Source organism: Ctenopharyngodon idella, chromosome 21 (genome assembly GCF_019924925.1).
Source record: "Ctenopharyngodon idella isolate HZGC_01 chromosome 21, HZGC01, whole genome shotgun sequence".
NCBI lineage: Eukaryota > Metazoa > Chordata > Actinopteri > Cypriniformes > Xenocyprididae > Ctenopharyngodon > Ctenopharyngodon idella.
Window position 1 is genome coordinate 7,680,634 of NC_067240.1, and position 24,015 is coordinate 7,704,648.

General features: G+C 36.6%; 2 protein-coding genes across 2 annotated transcripts; both read left to right on the forward strand.

Moving 5' to 3' along the window:
• The first annotated feature begins 807 nt into the window (after positions 1–807).
• LOC127503573 (ubiquitin-associated protein 1) lies at positions 808–8,070 on the forward strand. Its single transcript, XM_051877549.1, has 7 exons — positions 808–989; positions 2,944–2,992; positions 3,135–3,259; positions 3,339–4,133; positions 5,757–5,915; positions 6,030–6,131; positions 7,045–8,070. Exons 2-7 carry the CDS (start codon positions 2,953–2,955, stop codon positions 7,183–7,185), a joined length of 1,362 nt encoding a protein of 453 aa, XP_051733509.1. The 5' UTR covers positions 808–989; positions 2,944–2,952; the 3' UTR covers positions 7,186–8,070.
• Positions 8,071–11,757: 3,687 nt separating this feature from the next.
• On the forward strand, positions 11,758–23,788 carry LOC127503572 (DDB1- and CUL4-associated factor 12). Its single transcript, XM_051877548.1, has 9 exons — positions 11,758–12,180; positions 15,958–16,248; positions 17,266–17,544; positions 17,733–17,793; positions 18,871–19,064; positions 19,164–19,229; positions 19,342–19,504; positions 19,589–19,767; positions 22,136–23,788. The coding sequence occupies exons 1-9, from the start codon at positions 12,124–12,126 to the stop codon at positions 22,292–22,294; spliced, it is 1,449 nt and encodes a 482-aa protein (XP_051733508.1). The 5' UTR covers positions 11,758–12,123; the 3' UTR covers positions 22,295–23,788.
• The last annotated feature ends 227 nt before the right edge of the window (positions 23,789–24,015 follow it).

Sequence of the window (24,015 nt, forward strand, 5' to 3'; positions counted from 1 at the left end):
TTGTGTTCAGCAGGATAAAGAAATTCATACAGGTTTGGAACAACTTGAGGGTGAGTAAATGATGACAGTATTTATTTATTTATTTATTGATTGATTGATTGATTGAAGGGGTTAACTAGCCAAGTAAGAAGAGTAATTACATTTTAGTAAGTATAAAATTCCCTTAGGAAAAGCCTTAAAGGGATAGTTCACCCAAAAATGAAAATTCTGTCATCTTTTACTCACCCTTATATTTTTTCTTCTGTTAAACACAAAAGAAGATATTTTGGAAAATGTTGGTAACCAGATAGTTGATGGTAGCCATTGACTTCCATGGTATTTTTTTCCCTATGTAAGTCAATGGCTACCATCAACTGTCTGGTTACCAACATTCTTCAAAATCTTCAAAATATCTCCTATTTAGTTCAACAGAAGAAACTATGTTGGCCTTTATAACATCCTTATTATGTAAAAATAAACAACTTTGCATAATGTTTAATTTTTAAATAAATCAGACTTGAATGTGTAGCCTGATGGAGGGAGGATAGATAGATAGATAGATAGATAGATAGATAGATAGATAGATAGATAGATAGAAAATCTGGTCTACTTTTTGAAAGTGTATGGACAAACACAGATTCTTATCTCTCTTTTACTTAATGGTTATTACAGTTCACTAACCAACAATATCCACCAAACTAAAATAGATCAAAACATTCATTTTCAACGGTGACGGACTGAAACCCGTGCTGAACCCATGTGCAATGCCTGACACAGATGACGCTCCTCCGCTGCTCCTCGCTGATTGGTCGAATCTGTCATCATTCAGTGGCAACGCATGTCGTCACAGGAACCGAAAGAGGCGGTCAAACCAAGATGGCGTTCCGCGATGAAGCAGGAAATATACTCCGTTTTCAGTAAATCTCCTCATTTGAGAGCATCGACCGGAGTTTGTATGTCCGAGAACAAGTGAGAGACCTATTCGGAGACTCAAGACAGAGCAGATATTGGTAAGGACATTGGTGGGAAACGCAGGGGCAGTTTGAGGGGCGGTGGCAGAGGAAGTCGGGCCCTGTTAGGTCGCTTCACTAACCTTAACTGAAGCAAAACTAGACAGTTGTTTTGAACCAGATGTCTACATTCATTTCTGTGCCTCTCTAGTTCTTAAGTACCAGATCTTTGGTTTTTAGGTCATAAATATTTTCGTTATTTGATATGACAGATCGAAAAGAGAAAATCGTAGTAGCTTGGTAAAAAGCCAGGAAGAAATATGTGTCATCTCATCATCCAGTTTCAATAGAAGCCAACTTCGCCAGACTCTCTCATCAGTATATCTAAAGATTTATTGTTAAATTTGAACTGGTATGGGACTCATCGCGCTAGCTGTCTTTATGCATTTTTCATTGTCTTTATTATTACGCAACAAATCTGTTGGCTGTGTATAGTTAACATACTGGTTATGTTTTCCCCCTGATCAGCTGTTATGCTTTTTATGTAAGATATTATGGGTGGTGAAATGACATCAGAACCGGTTTTATCAGCCTGTATGTCAGCATGTGATACAGTTTTGGCCTATAGTTCCCTGGTTATCATAAAGTAGATTGTCACTTGTGCTCAGTCTATTGATGCTTTAGTTTGTAAACTTACTGTAAATGTAGAAGCTTATGTGTTTACAGTTTCACAAGAAAAATCCAAGTGATGCTTGTAACTTAATGCTGTTGGACTATGCTGTGTTTTCTACTGATCTTACTATGTATTTTTTCAACAGTGTTTGAAAGTATCCAATTATCAATATGCAGCCTTTTTTTTCTTTTTCTTTTTGACATTATCAAATCATTAGACAACAATGAAAACATTATATTCCATAATATACATTATTACTATTATTTATTCATTTTTTGTTAATGGTTAACTGTTAAGGTTTAAATGCTATGCAGTTAACACTTAAGAATAAATGTAATGTAAAGAGTAATTTATTCAAACAATATACAGAATACATTATCTGCGAAAGTGTTTTAAATGTGTTGTTGTGTATTGTTCTTTATAGACCCACTAAATTATGTAATTTATTGTAGACATGATATTAGAGCTGATACCTGATTAAATAGAAATAATGGTAAATATTCTACTGTTCAAAAGTTTGGGATCAGTACGTTTTTGGTTTTTTAATTTAAATTAAATTAATACTTTTTCTTTTATTCAGTCAGGACACATTGAATTGTTTAAAAGTAAAGATAAGTGCCAGTAAAGATATTTGTTACAAAAGATTTCTATTTCAAATTAATTTAGTTGTTTTGAACTTTCTATTCATTAAAGAATCCTGAAAAAAAATGTTATCACATCTGTTTTCAGCATTCAACAACAACAGTTTTGCCACCACAGAAATAAATTACATTTTAAATTGTAATAATACTTCACGATATTGCTGCATTTACTGTATTTTTCATCAAATAAACCCTGAAATACAACCCTTGAGACTCAAAAAACAAGTAATATTTTACCAGCCCCAAACCTTTGAACAGTATTGTATAATATAGGTCAAACTGATTGCTGATATGTTTTCCAATGGTTATGAAATAGTTTTTCAATTTTGTTTGTGTAATTCTTTGTATTTAAGATCAATAGTTAGATTACTACAGCTATTAAAGTTGAATTTAAATAGCATATTTCATTAGTGTCTTAAATCTCTTTGGTGTTGTGTTGGCATAATCACTCACAACCAAGAAATTCTGTTGTTATCGTAAACAATAGAATTGTAATTCTGTCTTTCTTTTACTTCTCAGCTAATTTTGTATAACCCAAAGATTATCTCAAACCTTGCTTATGATATTTTGTGTGTGTGTGTATATTGTAATTTTAATGTCAAAATGCTAACTTCTGCAGAGAAAGTCAAAGAACAAGGAAGTGAAAATAGGTAACTGTCCACAGTTTGTGTGAATTTATGTTGTTTGTTTATTTCATTAGTTACTCTAAATGGCTGCGAGGAAGTCTGGATCAGATATCCACAACAATGGTGAGTCAACCAATCAGCTGTCATGATTGTTTAGTTGTTTTTTTTTTAAAGACAAAAAATTAAAAATACAGCACAAGTAAATGATTAATTTTAAAATAATTTGGTTTCCTTGTTCTTCTGTTGCTTCACTTGATGTTTCAAGGACCTGTCAGCTACCTTGATGATGTTCCCTTCAAGCTCAATGAGAAATTCCGCTGTCCCTCAAAAGTGGGTCTTCCCATTGGCTTCTCTTTATCCGACTTTAATTCCAAACTCTTGGATCTGCAAGTAAGTCTGATTTTCCCTTTAACTTTCCATCATAAAAGTGTTTTTGTCAGAAATAATTAATTCTTTGCTTTTACTCCAGTATGACTTCAGTCTAGAGCGACGGAGCGTTCAGTGGGGGGAGGAGCTTGCCAAAGCACGAGCTGCCGAGGCTCGAGCAGCGGAGGTCGCCCGGGTGGCTTCTGAAAATGAAAGGCAGGCTGCTGCTCAGGATGTAGATGTCGGATTGGTTGGGGGGAAGAAAGCCCGCCCCTCTGATGAGCAGGACAATGTCCCACCAGCATTAAACCCGGTTTTAGCTGGCCTATGGCACAACGCAATCCTTACACCTCTCCCAGCCCCCTCTTTTGGACCGACGCGACCAGAACCTAGCAACCCGGCCCCGCAGAGTCTGAACTTAGCTGATTTTGAGAGAGAGGAGGACCCTTTTGACAAACTTGAGCTTAAGACACTGGACGACAAAGAGGAGTTGCGTAATATCCTGCAGAGCCAACCGCAGTCATCCGTTTCGCCTCCTCAGCTTCCTCCAGCAGAAAATCGCCCCGCTTCTCCAAGTACTACGCCTCCTCTTCAGGCCAAAACAGGAATGTTCCATAAACCCAATGGGCTGGTTGGACTGCTGGACTTAGACCGAGGCGGGGTTGTGGGGACCCCTCGAGGACAGATTGATGCTGACCGCCCATGTAATATTCGCTCACTGACTTTCCCCAAGCTTTCAGACCCAGGAGACTCCCCCTCAGAACCTCCTCTCAGCGCTTACCCACCACGCAGTCTGTCCAACGGCACGCCACCATCCCTGCAGAGAACAGCATCGAATACCAACACGACACTCCCCCAAGAGCAGCCTGTCTATGCTCAGAATGGGACTCCGAAGCAGGTATCCTTACATGGCTGAAAACATGCATTTCAGTGTTGATTGTTAGCATGTAAAATAGTCAACCCAGGCTCCTTGGAAAAACATGCTTGTGATGTTATGTAGCTTCTTGCATGTTACACAATACTTTCAAGTAAAATGAATCTTGAAGGAAAAAACATGACACTGGCAACGTTTTATTACATTGCTTGTTGTCCATATCGAAACAGTTTGAAAATGAAATGTCCAGTGAGTGGCGCTTAATTGCATTTGAAAATAGCGTAGCACCTAAGCTAAGCGGTGTAACCAACATGACGGTTCGGTACGTATCTCGAAATTGAAGTCATGGTTTGGCACAGGTTCGGTACAGCAGGGGGGAGAAAACTAAACATAAAAATGCTTCTTTTTTTATTAAACAGTGGGTTATTAAACAAATTGAATCTCTCTCTAACATTTTCTCAAGGATAAAAAAAATTATATCAGCTAATGCTGTAAACTATATATAGGGAGCCCTTTCTTGCACATTACTATAATATTAAAGGTTACAATTAACAACAGAGCCCAAACTATTAAATGAAGTTGCTATTTATTTTTAGATATAATAATCAACACTCAAAAAAAAAAAAAAACAACAACTTGTAAATTGCACATAAGGCAGGTTATGAATTTACTTCTAAATCTAATTATAAAATTATTACTCTAATTCATTTTTTAAATATAATCATTTACACCGTTACTGTCATAACTTGTTTTCATTACAAATTTATTTAAACATATATTAAATAATTAAGACATTACTAACAGGTAAAGTAAATATAATGAATATATAAGCTAATATAGTGCATATATTTAGTGAAATGCTCCCCTCTAGAGTTCATTTCTCTAGTGAACTAACATGCTGTGGACACTAAATGACTTGCCTGAGGTAAATGTAATGTTATGTGAGATTATTCTCAGGCTGTTTTATTGATGTCTTTCTGCAGTTGAAACACTAGTTGAGAGATTACACGTAAACAAATTCGTCTGTTCTTCTGTGTTTTTCCCTGTTGTGGCGGTTAGCAAACAGTGTTGCATTACTGCGCGCCCCGTTTTTGGTTTGTAGTATGGATCGCCTGTGGCTGACTGTATTCATCTTCTAACTGCATGAGCCAAACCGTGACATCCATACCGTACGGTTCGGGATGAATACATGTACAATTACACCCCTAACCTACATTAAACCCTACCTTAAACTTAGCTGATAGTGTTAATAAAAGCAAATGTGAGATATCAAAGGATTTGCTGAAGCACCCATGCTGTTTTAGCTTGCTTTGATCTTTTTATCATGACTTGTTTCACTTGAATCAAACTATGTCAGAAAAGCCATACATATGGAGCTGGTTATGTGATGTAAACATCAAAATGTATTAGTTCACAGATCATTCACAATAAATCATAAAGTCATAATGTAGTATGTTAAATCTTTCTTAACCAGTAAAGGTTGTTGGTGTTTTACTGCCACTGTTGGTCATTTCAGCTGGAAACTGCAGTGAATTTTATGCATAGGTACAATTTGGAGTTTTGCCACAATATAGTTAGAGGCACATTTTTCCAATAAGCCTAGGCTGAAAATAGTTAAAATTATTTTCTTTCTAAACGTTTTTGCAGTCAAACACCGTCACAGCTATTAACCATCCACCTGCTGCCACGATCCTTCTCGGCCTTTCTCCCAGTGAACGACAGTGTGTGGAGACAATTGTGGGCATGGGTTATTCTTACGAGGGTGTTCTCAAAGCCATGCAAAGACAAGGACAGAATGTGGAACAGGTCACTTTTTAGTCTTGATTATCCTTACTACCAGTCTCTGTGATAGTGTTGTTTATGTAAACGATTAAATGAGACTTAATTACTTAATTGTTATGCCATTTCTCTCATTCGTAGGTGCTGGATTACCTGTTTACTCACAGTCGACTGTGCGATCGAGGTTTTGATGCGACTGCTGTGGAGGAGTGCTTGGAGATGTACCAGGGTTCAGAGGAAAAGGTTGGTGAATTATGACAGCCACAAATACACACAAAGACTGAATTACAATCTGCTGTCTAATTTAAATGTACATTTCCATGTATACTTGTTTACATGTGCTTGAAAACACTGATCCTATAAGGAATGTAAAAAGAATTATACTTTGCAATAACAAAGAGTCATTTAAGAGTCTGTGAGGTAAATAAAAATAAATTTTGTTATCATTTGCTTGAAGGTTCATTTGAAACTTTTTTTTTTCTTAAACTGCCGTTCAAAAGTTTGGGATCAGTAAGATTATTATTATTATTATATTTCAAATAAATGTTGTTCTTTTTAACTATTTATTCATCAAAGAATCCTGAAAAAATCCATCCTGGTTTGCACAAAAATATTAAGCAGCACAACTTTCAGCTTTGATAAGAAATGTTTCAACCAAATCAGCATATTAGAATGATTTCTGAAGGATCATGTGACACTGAAGACTGGAGTAATGATGCTGAAAATTCAGCTTTGCACCACAGGAATACATTACATTTTAAATTATATTCAAATAGAAAACAGTTGTAATTTTCACAATAGTAACTGTATTTTTGATCAAATCAGATTCGAATAGTAGTAAAATATTAAAAATTCAGTTCAGATATGGCATTAAATGTATCTAATTTTAATTTTTTTTTTTTTATTCACACAAAGCTATTTCATGGTGTAGAAGGCCTGGAATATATCGGCTACTTTTATGCTTCCTGTATTTTTTTTTTTTTTTTTTTTGGAGCTCAGTGCCCATTCTGGACATTGTTTATTACATGTCCTTTTATGGTAATGGAATAAAAAGTCATACATATTTGAAACGAAATGAAGTTGTGTGTAAATTATGACATTTTTATTTCCTTTTCAGTTTTGCATTTTTATATTTATGCAACATTCTGTCCCATAGGCTCTTGAGTTTCTGCAGCTGATGTCCCGGTTTGGGGAAATGGGCTTTGAGAGGGACACTATTAAAGAGGTACTGCTCGTGCACAATAATGACCAGGACAAGGCGCTGGAGGATCTGATGGCCCGAGCGACTGCGAGCTGAGCTTCGAGAGTCTGTCCACCTGGAGCCACCCCTCCCCTGGCCCTCTGAGGGGTCCTGGCTATGGAAGGATGTGATTCTCTTATCTCTAAGACAGGACAACTGATTTTGTATCCTAATAAAGATATACCTCTTGATGTAGGGATTGATGGCACCGCCCAACTGTGCATTCATCCCTCTTCAGCTGTATGTCTGTTAAGTGATCTTAGAATGGTGATGAGTGGGAGGAGCCCAAACCCTCCTCCGAGAATCGGCATTGGCTAGTGTCTCTGTTGCCATGGTGACAGGCTAGACTGGGCGGTACTGGAGAAACAGAACTGAGCGGAGCCCCATCGACACCAGGTTTGACAGAATACGGATTCGGAGTGACACTCGAAGCTATTACGCTGCCATCTTCCGCTGCTGGACGCAGGCTTTCGAAAATTGAAACCTGAACACTCATAAATACAACCCATGGCTGAACAGAAACCCCACAGAAGTGCCCTCTCTATATTCTGTCTCTGCTGTTTGTTTGTTCATACGTTGTTTATATGTTTGACAGGCGAAAACACTTTATCTTTCTTCATTTGTCCTTTTTTTGAGATTGTGTTTCTTTGCTCTATGATTAGGAGCTGCTTTAACAGAACTAATCACAGTTATGTAAGTTCACGGAAAAAAACTGCAGCAAACTTTTGCCCAGTTGGCTTTTGCACTGGAATTAACACATTTGGCGAAAGAAATTGGCAACTTTGGCTGCAAAATTTAAATGATGCCGCCACATTTCCATACAATTGACATGCAAATACTGCACAGGCACACTGAATCACAGATGTTAATATAAACATATTTAAAGATCTGTAAAGATACACTGTCGGTTTCCATCTGTAATAAAGAAATTGAGAAAATTAACACCCTGCTGAGGTTAACGGATTAATATGAGATTTATTCTGAAATCTATTGGGGAACAAATGGAGGTACACTAGCACAAGGATGAAAAGTTTGGGGTCAGTAAGATTTTTATTTAAAGGAATTGATACTTTTGTTCAGCAGGATGCATAAAATTGATCAAAAGTGACAGTTATGATTTTTATAATGTTAGAAAGATCTCTATTTCAAATAAATCCTGAGTGTACATCTTAAAAGAACAGCACATAAGGGTTAAATTGTAATAATGTTTCACAATATTACTGTTTTACTGCATTTCAGATCAAATAATGCAGCCTTGGTAAGCATTATTCTTTAAGACTTCTTTTTAGAAAATGCGAATAAATCTTACTGACTCCAAACTTTTGAACCGTAGTGTACCTGATAGTTGTGCAATAGATCTGCAAATTCTTGTGGCACATCTTTTGGGCCATTAGAAACTGTTTGAATGGCACCAGAGGAAACCTGTATGTCTGTTCAAATACCTCATATGGTATTGGACAACTTGCTCAAACAAGCAATACTGGCTTCCTCTTTAGAGGCACGCAGGAATATGAGGAAGAACGGTGCGATGTAGGAACTTTACTGACATCACACAAATTAAAATTTTACTCCAGTTGAAACTTTTGGCTCAAATGTATAGGGCCAAATGTCTAACCTCATACTTTTTGATAGTGAATTTTGACCTTTAATTATCAGTGGAGTGAATGTCATGAAAAAAGGTCACATTCCACCCCAAAATCCTAAGAAATTAATTTGTGTATTATATATAAAAAAATCAAGCCCATTTTAAGACCATTAAGTTGTTTGTTTGTTTTGTTTGCTTTTGGATTATTTTCATGAGAATTATATGCAAGTTCTCCTCTTTTACTATTTAGTGAATTTTGTAACAAAAGGTATCTCAGTCTCACTGCAATAATGATCTTAATGATACATAGACTTTTATTTTACAAAAATAAGTTTTTTCTTTGTCTTTTGATTTTGTAGTGAAACATGACAGGTTTGGTGACATTCGCCTTAAAAATTGTGTGTGCCATTTATTTATTTATTTTTCTTTTTACTTTGGGTCAGTTCCCATCACACCAATGCATTTAGGTTGAGAGGTTGAGATGCAGCCAGAGACCCTCATTTGACTCTTTAAAGGTGTCAAATAGACAGCAGTCTTCAGTTGTAATAGGCTTTTACTTGGTATGAGACAGTCCAGAGAAACACGAGCATGTTACTGTTGGTACTGTTCCAATTATATCAAGCACTTTCCTCTGAGATGGGATAAATAATAAGAATCACATCTGAAAGAGATGTCCCTGTGGGCAGATAGGTTATTGGGTAGGTCATATCGCCCATCATGAATAAAAGTGCTGCATTTTTTAGCAGCCAGATGTGCGTTATCATTTTGTTTTTATTTTTTTAGTTTTCACCATTATGAGTACAAAAACAGGCTCTTTAAGCTCGCATTCCATGAGCAATTTATTTTGGTTTTTGCTTCAAAATCATGTATAAATTGTAATGCGAGGGTGCTTCTTGATGCAGGTGAAGCTCATGTAGATGTCAAGATCACCCAAAAATCAAAAGAAAAAAGTTACCATACTTTCCTCATAGATAATATATATATACAGGGGATGGTCAATGAAACTGAAACACCTGGTTTTAGACCACAATAATTTATTAGTATGGTGTAGGGCCTCGTTTTGAGGCCAATACAACATCGATTCATATTGGAAATGACAGATACAAGTCCTTCACAGTGGCTAGAAGGATTTTGAGCCATTCCTCTTCCAGAACAGTGGCCAGGTCACTATGTGATGCTGGTGGAGGAAAATGTTTTCTGACTTGTGAAAGTGGACTCATCAGAGAACAATACATGTGAGGTTTGTCTATAGCAGCCCGACCATGAATATTGACTCTGTGGAGCTCCTGACAAAGGAGAAACAGGAGGTGGAAATAGGAGAGTTGGGTTGTGCAGCTGTGGTTTTTGTGTTTTTTGGATATAGTTCGGGTTAGTACCATGACATCCTTTTCAGACAGCTTCCTCTTGCGTCAACAGTTACTCCTGTTGGATGGGGTTTGTCCTGTGTCGTGGTATGCTGACATTACACTGGATACCATAGCTCTCGATACACCAAAAAGACTTGCTGTCCTGGTCACAGATGAAACAATTTGTCCTATTTTGAACTCTAATATATCTCCCATTATGTTGTGTGGATTGCAATATTTAATGTACAGCTGTGCTATTGCTCTGCTTATTCAACCATCACATTCTGATCTTACTGATGGAATTTAAAATCAGTGAAGGTTGGCCACCAATATATAGGCATGAAACCTCCAACACTATATTGGCCAGTGTTTCAGTTTCATTGTCCAACCCCTGTATATATATAGAGAGAAAGAGAGAGAGAGAGAGACCTGCATATGTTCTTGACTGATTTCAAGAGGTTCACCCACACCATACAGGACTAATTATTGAAATCAAGTAAACATGGTTCTTTCTCGTCTACTTTTTGTGTCAGCGTTCCTCAATCTAGGCTGAACAGACTAGAAACCCACTGCTGGCTGCATCACAAAGAGCATTCTGGCCTGGAGTGAGTCAGCGCTCAGATGCAGATCTATTGTTATAATTGTAAACAGGGAAATGTCCTGAACCTGATGGACAGGTAGAGCAGATCGGAGGGCTTTTGTCTTAACGATACAGAGATCTATTGCTCTTTAATGTGATTTAAAATGTTTCAGACTTCAGTGTGATTAAACTTAATCTTCTTTTCAAAAAGTGTGGCTGTCACTGGTGTTTAAGATGTTAAAAAAAACAAAAAACCTGAACCTGAACTTTAACAAACTCTTTTTCTGGTAGCTACCATGGTGAAACTTCCAGTGGAACAGAAAGTGAGCAGCAACAAAGGTCACAAAAAAATTCACACCCTATGTGTTGAATTAAGTTAAACAGCTTATTGTCAGACAAAATAAACATTTCTGCATCAGCCGATGACATTGTTGAATCTGTGGAAATATTTTCATCACATTTAGATAACCAATATGAATATTAACTAATCAATAATCAAACATAACTAACTCAATACATCTCTTTCAGTAACCAACATAAGGTGCTGGACACTTATTTCCTCTTTTTCCTTCACTGTTCAGTCATCCTTTTTAAATAAAATTTAGTACTTTATATTTCTCTTAAACAAAACTTAAAAAATTTAAAAATGTTTATATTTCATATAACAGTGTACATGGGTCCAGAAAACTTAACGACGCCCCTAATACAGAATAACATAACAGACTTTAGTTAACATAATGAACAACTTTCTACTCAGATTAAATGAACATTAACATAACGACCACTAATGTAAACATTAACGTAATGCCTTGTTTGTTTTCCAAAATTAAATGTGCTGAATTTAAGTTTGATGACCAGAACGTATTATTATCCATTATTAGAATATACAAAGGAGAAATTGTACATTATAAATGCCATAACTTCTTTAATGGACTTTAAAAAGGCACCGAATTGTAAGAATGGATATATATCCACAGCAGCACAACTCATTTACAAGCAGAAAATGAAACGCGAGTCGTAGAACGTGAGAGAAGATAGGGCGCGCGCACGTACGCCCCAGACGCGCACGCGCACGCTTGACCTTGTTTTTGTTGATGTTTGACTGGAGTGCGGCTGCGCGCGGCAATGTACGTTGTTGGATGACGCGTTTTGTCAGGAGAACGACGGATAGAAAGAAGATAGGTGAAAAGTGAGCTCGGTGCAGGGGAGGGGCAGCTGTACCCTTGTAGCTCCTCCACACAGACGGAAAGCAAACAAGCCTACCCTGAAACGACCTAAATCAAACGGATTGGGGATCGGCCACTGAAACGGAATCGGACGGTTATTCGATTCATCCTCGGCCGACGCGACTCGGTTGGATTCGATTAGTCGCGCCGCTTCACTAGTCCGGAGGCCGCCGAAACAACCCCATCGCCATTATATGATCCACTTCCTAGCGTCGCTGCTGCCCTCCATGTGGGTGAGGGACCTGTGCGTGTCGGGCTATGGCGAGAAAAACAGTTAGCAGGAAAAGGAAAGCAGAGGAGCCCAAGGAACAACAGGTAAAAAAACAGACCTCTCTTATACATAACAAAGGCACCATATACGCAGCTATCTGCTAACCTCTCATTTCATATGAAATAATAACCACGTATAATGTGGAACAGAAGCTCGAAATGTGACAGTTTACAAACAGATTGCAGTTTAATGTTAGCACCAGTCATTGGCTAAAGGCTAATGGTGGGGTTGTTAACTTAGTTGTTATTGACATTGATCTGGCGTTGGTGAACTGGTTTATTAATGTGTAATCATTTATCAGTTGCCTTGGACATTACGGTTGTGTGTCTGTGTAACGTTAACCTTACGTCTTAATCCTGCACGAGATTACAGGATAATGATACTCCACCAAGAGCTAGACAGCATTAGCTGGTTAGTCCCCCAATACGACTGAGATCTGCTATAGTTCTCCATTATTTCATCGTTAAGATGAGAGATATCAATAACACTGTGTCTTTTGCTGCAGAATGATTCTTGATACGATACAAAACATGTCATACATTAGTTCTGAACGTATCAACATTTAATGTTCTTAACATATGTATATCAATGTATTCGATTATCTCTTTATTGTGATATAACCCTAAAGCCACATTTCCTCAGACTGACTTATTAAATATTTTATATAGGTAAAATGTATTTTAAGCTAACGAAAACGGGTATATATAAATATGTAGCCTTTAAAGAAATCTTACTACCTTGCCCTGACAGAAAGTGTATAATTTTAGCTACATTTCACAGTTGTCATTACTTTTTGTCAAAACCATGAGGTAATTATGGAAACATTTATAAAATCAGGCAATATCAAAGACAGGCTTCATCCTGAAGGTCCTCTTTCTAAATTTCACCTGCTATGAGTTCAACAAGGTCATATAGGCGCTTAGCGTTTATATCACACATTATTTTGTATCTGTTGATTGATATTGACCTATATTGAGTGATTGACCAGTAAAAATGCATATGTTCTGAGAAAATGGAAAAAGCAGGATATTTCTTTATCCCAGCACTCCTCAAGAATCAGTGAGTGATATCTTATTATGTCCTTGTAGGTGATGTAGATGTGTTAAATATGATTCACAGGACAGGATAGAGTTCTCATATGGGGGAAGGTGGTCTTCACTGCGACACACTGCTTGTAAGACTAGTTGCTTTCCTTTTTTGGTGGTGTTGAAGGTTTATTTCTGTTATCACAGGTTAACACTGGATGTATCCCTGTGGGACAGCCATATCTAAAAGAGAAAATCATTAAAAACAATTCACTGATAACATAGGCCTCAACAAATGATGTTAGTAATGACTAACTAGTGTATGTCTACACTGTTCATCTCACTGTTTATTTAAATTTCACAGGTATACCTTATAATATTATTATATGAAATATGAATAATTATTATAAAAATAAAATTATCTTATCGTAATTATTTTTTTATTAAAGCTTTTAGAAACAGTGTTTGATAATGTCCTGTTTGTTATTCTCCATATTGCAATCTTGTAAATATCATATCTTAAATAATATCATAATATTGTTTGAATTTATAGTCTATATTTTAAAGAAAAGATCAATACTTCCACATATCATAGCTTAATATACAGAGAGAGATCTACATCTAAGCTGTTTTGAAGATTTATTCCTCCGAAATGTATGTTTGTGTATCCCGGCCAGCGTCAACCAATGGCTGAATATGGGGGCGGGACTATAGGAAGCCAGATGAGATATTTTTGTAGTACAGCTTGATTGTTAATGCTGATCCTTGCAGGTTTCCCACAGCTTTAACACTCTTCAAGGTCTTTTTCTTTGTATGATCATACACTTTTGCAGAGTTTGTGAATGGGAAGGTGGCCGTGTATTGACTAAGATCCTATTCTGACCTACTTGGCTGTTAGGATCTGGGTCAGTCAGATAGGACTGACGTTTACTAGTCTGAAGGGGGATTGGAAGAGCTTTACTGGAGTAGAGAGAGACACATCAGTGTTTATGACTAGATCTCACTCAGGATAGATGATGTAATTTCAGCAAGAGTTATTTATATGGGTGACGATGTCTTGATAAGGATTATGATGTGAGTGCTGTTTAGCGGGAACAAGCATTAAAATGAATGAGTCTCCGTCTTACACATTCTGATTGTTGGGCCTATGGGAGCTGGTATACTTCAAGCCACTGGTTTTACACGCCCCTGTCATGGCTATATTTGATTTGTCTATGCTTGCTGGGAGCACAGTCGCTTTGTCTGCCAGCTGGTGTTAGCATCAGATGGATGCCCTCACTTTTGTTGTTTGGCTGTTTTAATGCAATTTATTGTGTTTGATTGTATAGAGTGCTGTTAGCAGGGTGAGGTGATGAATTTTCAGTGCCACCAGGTGTTTTTCTTTGAATGCAAGCTGTTTTTAAAAAAGTGCCTACACAGGGCTGGATTGCAAAGAAGCCACCTAAAACCAGATGTCCTGTGAGATTGTTCTCATAATTAGGGTTTCTGTTTTTAAAAAAAGTTACATAATCAGAATGAGAAAGAGATAATATTCAAATTACTAACAAAGAGCATTTTTGTGATGTAAAATTAAAGGGTTAGTTCACCCAAAAATTCTGTCATTTATTACTCACCCTGATGTCGTTCTACACCCATAAGACCTTCGTTCATCTTCGGAACAGAAATTAAGATATTTTTGATGAAATCCGATGCTCAGTGAGGCCTCTATTGCCAGCAATGTCACCAAACCTCTCAAGATCCAGAAAGATCAAAACATATTTAAAACAGTTCTTGTGAGTACAGTGGTTCAACCTTAATATTTTAAAGTGACGAGAATACTTTTTGTGTGCCAAAAAACCCCAAAATAATGACTTTATTCAACAATATCTAGTGATGGCCGATTTCAAAACACTCCCTCGGAGCTTTATGAATCTTTTGTTTCGAATCAGTGTTTCAGATTGTATATCAAACCGCTGAAATCATGTGACTTTGGCGCTCCGAACAACTGATTTGAAACAAAAGATTCCTAAAGCTTCGAAGCTTCATGAAGCAGTGTTTTGAAATCGCCCATCACTAGAAATTGTTGAATAAAGTCGTTATTTTGTTTTTTTGGCACACAAAAGTATTCTCATTGCTTTATAATATTAAAGTAGTTCATGTAGTCACATGAACTGTTTTAAATATGTCTTTAGTACCCTTCTGGATCTTGAGAAGTTTGGTGACATTGCTGTCAATAAAGGCCTCACTGAGCCATCAGATTTGATCAAAAATATCTTGATTTGTGTTCTGAAGATGAAAGAAGGTCTTACGGGTTTGGAATGTCATGAGGGTGAGTAATTAATGACAGGAATTTCATTTTTGGGTGAACTAACCCTTTAAGATTTAAATGAATAAAATCTCAAGTTTTGTGAAGAGCTCACTTAGTTATTCTTGTAAACACTAATGCTAATTTTTAGTAAATGTACTTATTAATATCCATTTTTCATGCTGTACATCATAATGTTGTGATGCTACTAGAATTTATTTGCAGCATTTAAAATGATTGATTTTAGTTTAGTGGCTTATATTTAATTTATTTGGTTAAATATATTTGGTGTATTTGATTTATTCTGTCATTTATCAGTTATAACATATTATCAGTAACTGCCAATAAATGCTTTACAGTTTGTTTCAAGTGATAGCAGTTTTTAAAATGAAGTCATGAATGATTAAGAACATTTATTATGAAAGTAAAAAAAACTTTGTGAAATGAAAATTTTATTAATTTTTATTTTTTACATGTTGTCGAATCACTTCTTCTTTTTGTCCCTGTGACAGTTGGACTGGTGTCAGAGTGTGTTTAAGCGTGCCCGCGTGTCCAGCTCAGCGCGTCATGCCCAGCACTGGTGGCAGAGTCGGCAGTCGGTGGTGTGCTCTGTGAGAGGGAGGGAGTTCCGCCCGCAGCAGCAGCATGAGTGGAGCTTTCAGCGGAGTCTCCGCGGATTCGCTGCCGGACGAATTCCCGGAATCCTCAGAGAGAGAGAGTTCTCCCTCGGCCGCCTCAACAAGGTGTTTGCTTCCCAATGGCTCAACCACAGGCAGGTGGTGTGTGGGACCAAATGCAACACGGTGAGATGGTTTTTGATTAGTACTTCAGTATGTAATGTTATCAATGTCATATTTATGATCTTCAGCATATTACTGGTCTTTCTTCCCATTTAAATCTTTGAATATAAAGTTTACTGTTAAAGAGTTAGTTCACCCAAAAATGAAAATTCTGTTATTAATTACTCACCCTCATGTCGTTCCAAACCTGTAAGACTTTCGTTCAACTTCGGAACACAAATGGAGATCTTTTTGATGAAATCTGAGAGCTTTCTGTCCCTCCATAGACAGCTACTAACATAGACGCAACTGACGCTTTGACGCTTCAAAAAATAAAGAGATCGTAAAACTAATCCATGTGAATTGAGTGGTTTAGTCCAAATTTTCTGAAGAGACACAATCACTTTATATGATGAACAGATTTAATTTAGGCTTTTATTCACATATGAACATTCATCAACTCACACTTCAGTTGTGGTAAATGGAAGCTCAAGCATGTTTGCTTGACGTGTGCGAGAACCAATGAGGTTCATTCTCATGTGTTATGCAGTCCGTTTGAGCTTCCGCAAGAGGTTTGTTCTCAGGTGTCAATCAGGTTCGGTTGAGCTTCTGTTTATGTTCGCTGATCAATGTTTATGTGAATAAAAGCCCAAATTCAATCTGTTTATCATATAAAGTGACCATGTCTCTTCAGAAAATTTGAACTAAATTGCTTTTTTGAAGCATCTTTATATATATCACTATATATATTTTATAAAAAAAAAAAACCTAATAAAAATGACATAAAAGTACCAAAGAATATATCCAACTTTTATGCTGTATATCCATGAGAGAAACACATCTATATTTAGCCTTTAGCTAAAACTTAGCTCTGAGATCTACATTTGATAAAGTCGCTATCCTATTTCATAAACATTCAATTATAATTTTCCCTATTTATGTGTTTATTTTGTTTGTGTATTTACAAAATTACCTAATTTTATTGAATCAGAATTCCCACTAGGGTAACTTTAGTAATCCCTTTTTTCTTTGTGCTTTTAGCTATTTGTGGTGGACGTCCTCTCGGGACAGATAACCAGGATACCCATGCTGAAAGACAGAGAGGGCAGGGGAGATGTCTCCCAGGGTTTGGGTGGAGTGGGAGGCCATTTCCATTTCCACAATCCAGGATCGGTCGGTGGCCTGGATGTCCAGCAGGGATGTGGCATCCACGCCATAGAGCTGAACCCCTCTCGTACTTTGCTGGCCACTGGTGGAGACAACCCCAACAGCCTGGCAGTGTACAGACTTCCCACACTTGACCCTGTCTGTGTCGGAGATGTGAGTCTGGCCTTTGCTCCCTTTTTAGTTATGAAAGTAGTGTAAATGTCAAATGGTTTAGTGGCTTCAGCCTTTGGCTTCATAAAAAGAAAAAAAAAACATGTGCTTTTAGTGGCTAGCTTTGGCTAACATAATTAAAAACAATTCTGTTGTGTAAAGACTTAAATTTGGTTCTGTATTTCTAACAGGATGGGCACAACGACTGGATATTCTCCATTGCATGGATCAGTGATACCATGGCAGTCTCAGGTAAGAAGCTTGCAGATCCAGTTTTGAGCAAACACTTTACACCATGTCCTAACACATTAAGTGCTAGTGTACATTTCAAGAAAACCATCAAGAATTGTCAGGGTCATATTTCACCCTAAGAGCAAAGGGAGAAAAGAAATCGAAAGTATGTTTTGCATGAAGAAAGTTGGGCCCAGTTCAGGAGCATTAAGATTGATATTATTTTCATTTCAGTTTTTAGCACATCCTTGTCCCCTTTTCTTAGTAACATGCTGTAACATGAAAATGACTCATTCTCATAACTGGAATGTGATTTATATTTTTTACATAATTAAATTCTAAATCTATTTCATTCTGATTTTAATTAAAAAGAAAAAATGTCTGGACATGATGGTTTTCATTAGTGTATTACAGTAATGAGAGTGACATTTTGAATTCTAGTAATTAGATTTTTCTTTCGTCTAAAATGTAAGTGACTTAAAGGGATAGTTCATCCAAAAAATGAAAAATCTGTCATCATTTACTCACCTTCAAGTTGTTCCAAACCTGTATAAATGTCTTTGTACACGAAGGAAAATATTTGGAAGAATGTTTTGTAACCAAGTAGATCTCGTCCCCCATTTACCTCCATAGTAGGAAAAAAATACTATGGTAGTCAATATCTTCCTTTGTGTACAGCAGAACAAAGACATTTATACAGGTTTTGTATATTATTGACGTTTTAATCAGGCTACTTGTCCGGTCGGGCAAGTAAAATTCTCTTTTACTTGACCCTTCAAAAAATTCACTTGTCCCACACAAGCGTTAATGTCGAGCCCTTTCTTTATTTTTCATATTAACAATTTTCTTCATAATATTTCACTATTTTTTTTTTTTTTTTTTTGCTGTGTGATTAGCAGGATAATGTTCAGTCAGCTAGTCATTTATACGAAATATCCCGCTTAAGGCGATGCAATACCCCTCTACTTCCCCTGACTACCCTGTCTGGGTGTATTTTGAGAAATTACACATTATCTCTTATGTGTTGCACACAATCATATGTTGTACAGATTCTACTGTTCCATTAAAAGAGAATAAATCTTTTCTTCACTGGAGCAGGATCTCGTGACGGTTCCATGGGTCTGTGGGAGATATCAGAGGAGGTTTTGTCTCAAGCAGAGAAGCGTCAGAATGTGGAAGGTGTTCCTTGTTACTCCCACATCTCTCACCGCGCTCTCAAGGACATCCCGAAAGAATACACCCACCCCTACAACTGCAAAGTGCGCGCACTGGCCTTCAACAACAGCCATAAGGTCAGCAGCTGTCTTTGACTCATGTGACTGTGCTGATTGTGCGTTATTCATCTCACCGTTTCTCCAATTCCACTTTCATCTATTTCATTCATCCATTAGGAGTTGGGTGCCGTTTCTCTAGATGGATATTTCCATCTGTGGAAAGCAGAAGACAACCTGTGTAAGGTACAGTTAGCAATATCAGCATTTTCTCTCTCTCTCATATATTGGCTTTTTATGCCAAGCTCCGTATTTTTTACAATTGTCTAATGACTGTTTTTTCCTTTTTTATTTTCAGGAGCTTTCTACGAAACTTCCTTACTGTAAGGAGAATGTGTGTCTGGCTTACGGGATGGAGTGGTCTGTTTATGCAGTCGGCTCTCAGGCGCACGTTTCCTTCCTCGACCCCCGGCAATCGACTCAGAACATCAAATCCGTGAGCTCCAGGGAGCGTGGCAGTGGTAGGTTTTTTGTTTTTTTCAAGATAGTTCATTCAAAGTTAAAAAGTTCGCAAAGCAAACTGGTGCTGTTTAACTACTTCTTAGGTATTCGCTCTGTGAGCTTCTATGAACACATAGTGACAGTAGGCACTGGCCAAGGTTCCCTGCTCTTCTATGATATCAGGGCCCAGCGTTTTCTGGATGGCCCATCCAGCACACCCGGCGGGTACCGGAATCGCACTGCAGAGGGCATCCTTAAACTCACCACAGGGAGAGGATGGCTGGTAAGAGTGTCCATTTTGACCCTGGTTCTCTGTCTTACATGCTGAAATTTAACATACTGATTAGACCTTGATTGATTAGACCAATATAATTATCTTATATTTGATGTAGGTCATTGCAGGCACTTAATAAATAAATATTACCTTTTTTTTTATTATACTTATATTTTAGATACGCTAGAGCTGCACAAATCTGGATAAACTGAGAATCATGACACACCCACAATTCTGAACAGACAGGTTCTGGCAAAATGTTAATTGCTGCAATCTATTTAAAAGTGTTTAATTAATTTGAATTATTTAAAAATTGGTTTAAATGAATGATTCACTGACTAGTGAGTCATAAAGTCTTCACTTGTTTCATTGCTGGATGAATCCATGTTTTTGAGCTTGAATGATTCAACAACTAAAACATTTTTAACAGTCGCTTGTCGCCACCTATTGGCATAACATTGTAATTGATACAATCTTTATTAGAAGTCAAGTTACTTTACTTTCAAAAGGTGATTTACTCATTTTGATTGCTATTGTAGAAATCAGTGTATATGTCTGAACTATAAACTTTTATCCCAGTACTTATATGATCATTTGAATTATTGTAAGACAGAAATAATGATACTGTGTTGTTGAAAAGACTGTATGTGAAGCTTTTTCATACATGTCAACTGCTCTCTCTGGCTCGTTGTTATTTAGGAATAAAATTGCGTGGCTGTTTGAATCGAGATCGCAATCTTTTCTTGATTAATTTTGCAACACGCTACCATTTAGTGGTTTGGGGTCGGTACATTTTTAAAATTTTAATTTAAGTCTCAGCAAGGCTCCATTTCTTTGATCAAAAATACAGCAAAACAGCCATACGGCAATTTAAAATGTAAAATAATTTACAATTTAAAAATATTACAAGTTTCTATTTTGATATATTTTAAACTGTAATTTATTCCTGTGATGGCAAAGCTGAATTTTCAGCATCAGTACTCCAGTATTCAGTGTCACATGATCCTTCAGAAATCATTCTAATATACTGTTTTGGTGAACAAGAAACATTTTTTATTATCAATGTTGAAAACAGATGTTTTGAGGTAAACAATTACACATTTTATATATACATATTCTTTGATGAAGTTCAAAAGAACATAAACTATTTGAATGTCTTTAGAGTCACTTTTGATCAGTTTAAGGCATCCTTGCTAAATAAAAGTATTAATTTATTTAAAGAAAGTCTTACTAACACCAAACTTTTAAACCGTAGCATATATGTAATTCTGTTTTAAATTAAATCTGATACCTAAACAATTACTGTTTTGCATTGTGTTTACTTACGGGAAATTTTATACTCATTCGATGTACATTTTATATTGCTTTTTTTATATTTATATTGCTTTTTTTTTGTTTCATTTGCTTTATACGCCCACTACCTAATTTTTGCCATGAAATCTTTGGGCAAACCTTTAAATTAATTAGTCTATAAATAAGCTTCTTTACACAAAGTGCTTACTTTAGCAGTCGGTTGCCTGCAGCATCAGCCTCTGCTTACCATATGGAAGTTCATTAAGCAGAAATGCTGTCTGCTGCATTAATCAGGAGTCCACATGGAAGTATAACTACTATTTGATTGGTTTAATTGACCCACTTAGGTTGCTGCCTTTTTGTCACAACTTTGAATAATGTAACAATGATAATGTACAGTCAGCCTCTCAATATCACAAAATAAACAACTCCTCTAATACGTCGGGGTCCTGATTTCCCTGTCTGAGGCTATTTTCTGATAATAAAGAGCAAACTGTACATTATCCTGCTTATTACATACATATTATACCTGCTGTTCAAAAGGTTTGAGTCAGTAAGATATTTTTTTTTTTTTTTTTTTTTTAAGAAAATCTTTCATTTAGCAAAGATGCATTAAATTGATCAAAAGTGTCAGTAAAAACATTTATAATAGTAGAAAAGATTTCCAATTTAAATAAATGCTGTTCTTTTGAACTTTCTATTCATTAAAGAATCCTGAAAAAATGCATCACGGTTTCCCTAAAAGTAGCAGCACAACTGTTTTCAACACTGATAATAAGAAATGTTTCCACCAAATCAGTATATAAGAATGATTTCTCAAGGATCATGTGACACTTAAGACAGGAGTAATGATGCTTTGACATCACAGGAATAAATCACATTTTAAAATATATTAAAATAGAAAACGATAATAAATTACAAAAATAAATACAATTTATTAACTTCTTTGAAAAACATTAAAAAAAATCTTACCAACCCCAAAAAGAAACGGTAGTGTATGTATATTTTTATTGAGACTGAAAAAATATCAGTCCATATCATTCAGGTTATTGTACCGATTCTAAAATGCTGATTTCTTCCACAGAATCACGACGAAACATGGAGAAGCTACTTTTCCGATGTCCGCTCCTTCCCGAATGCCGTGTACACACACTGCTATGACGACTCTGGCACCAAACTCTTCGTGGCCGGCGGCCCCCTATGTTCTGGCCTACACGGAAACTACGCCGGCCTCTGGAGCTAGCCTCCGTCCGTCATCCATTTCGCTCTCATGTACCATGGGCTTACAGGCCATCTTCCATTCTTCTCCTCACTCCTTTTCACTTCTGGTTTAGCTTCTATCCAAGATTATCCTCTTTCTCAAAGGACTCAGGAGCATAGATGTGTTTCTCAGATGTTTTTTTTTTTTTCTGCTCATTCTTCTGTCTTTAAATTTTCATTTGCCTGTCGTAGTCCTGAATTCACATCTGTTTTTGTGTGTGACAAAGAAAAAGCAGAGATGTGACCCTGACACGATGTCTGATCTCCTGGAGAAGTCCTGAAAAAATTGGTTGCCTGAACCTTTGAGAACTGTAGAATAGTGTAAAAATATATGAAAATATTTAACAGTCTCTCTGGGCATTACGTTAAAATTTATTTTTGTTTCACTTGCTGATTTTCTTCTTCTTTTTTTTTTTTTGCCAGAAACATGGCGTGTTGAGTTTGTTTTGCTGTGTGTTTTTCGAAGATCTGCCGATCAGCCCTTTTTCTTAGCTCACAGTGGACTGATATGACATTGTGGATCCTAAAAAGGCTAAGAATCGGCTTTTGGAGATGACTCTTGGTACAATGAACGGACAGCCTGACCTGTAACCTCACTGTGCAGTACTGGACACTGGGGTCAAGACTGTAGATATATGAAGAGCACGGAGTAAACATGGACGTGATTCGCATAGCGGTCAATGAAGACTCGCCTGTTGTTTTCCTTTTTCCCTTATGTTTTCCAAAATAATGGCAGGGAGAGACAATTGTAGGAAATCAGATACAGTTTGTGTTCTGTTTGAGGTATCTTGGAGAATGCCTCTTTTATTGCTGATTCTGTACTAACACACGCACACGCTCACATCAAGATTGCAATTTTCCCTCTGTGACATTTAGACATCTTATTTATTTTGTATTGTTGCCATCACTAGCACTCATGACGTTCAGGTACAATCATATTTGTTAGGATTGTTGCTTCTTATCTTCTCTGCTCAAATGCAGGGCAGTATTGTGTGACATTGTTGCCTTTCCAGAGTCTTTCTGTGAAAGACTGTTGCAGATTGAATTTGTTTAGGCTCTTTCTTTAGTCTTTTTCTTTCCGTTTTTTTTTCTTTTTTTACATGAAAATCTTCATGGAAATGTCACAAAATTGTTAGTACAATGAACACAGTAACAGGCATATATTAAGCAGAAATTAACCATCACTTTTAAAATGTATTTTATATATGAAATGTATATGTATACATATTTGGAATCTAATAGAGGGAGAATACCGTTTATGTAAATGTCAGAGGATATATGTGTGTGTGTGTGTGAGTGAACTAATCTGTCATTATTTTGGTGGTGCCCTTTTTTATACTCACTTCCTGAATGTTTTTACAGATTACAAGTGTAAAGATATTGTACAATATAAAAACAAAACAAGCAAAAGAACAGCAACATGAGACATTCTTCAAAAAGAAAATGAATAAAAATTTATTGATGTATTTTTCTTCCATTCTGGCCTTGCATCATGTTTCTTTATACTCTATTCTTCTGCAGACTATACATTATATAGTTTTTGACTTTTGTGAGATCACTGCACTGTAGTGATCAATTTGACCGCTGGGGGCGCAATTTGTGTTGTGACTATAAACAGTGGCGTAACAGAATGCGCGTTCACTATTATAATCTACACGATAGGGACCCGCAATATACATGTACAATAACTCAAAACAATAAAGC

Bases quoted from the DNA above. Each gene is read 5' to 3' on its own strand.
- LOC127503573 (XM_051877549.1), top strand. From the start codon at position 2,953: ATGGCTGCGAGGAAGTCTGGATCAGATATCCACAACAATG. The intron at 2,993-3,134 runs GTGAGTCAACCA...TGATGTTTCAAG, and splicing joins ATCAGATATCCACAACAATG to GACCTGTCAGCTACCTTGAT. The intron at 5,916-6,029 runs GTCACTTTTTAG...TCTCATTCGTAG, and splicing joins AAGGACAGAATGTGGAACAG to GTGCTGGATTACCTGTTTAC.
- LOC127503572 (XM_051877548.1), top strand. From the start codon at position 12,124: ATGGCGAGAAAAACAGTTAGCAGGAAAAGGAAAGCAGAGGAGCCCAAG. The intron at 16,249-17,265 runs GTGAGATGGTTT...TTGTGCTTTTAG, and splicing joins GTGGGACCAAATGCAACACG to CTATTTGTGGTGGACGTCCT. The intron at 19,505-19,588 runs GTAGGTTTTTTG...ACTACTTCTTAG, and splicing joins CTCCAGGGAGCGTGGCAGTG to GTATTCGCTCTGTGAGCTTC.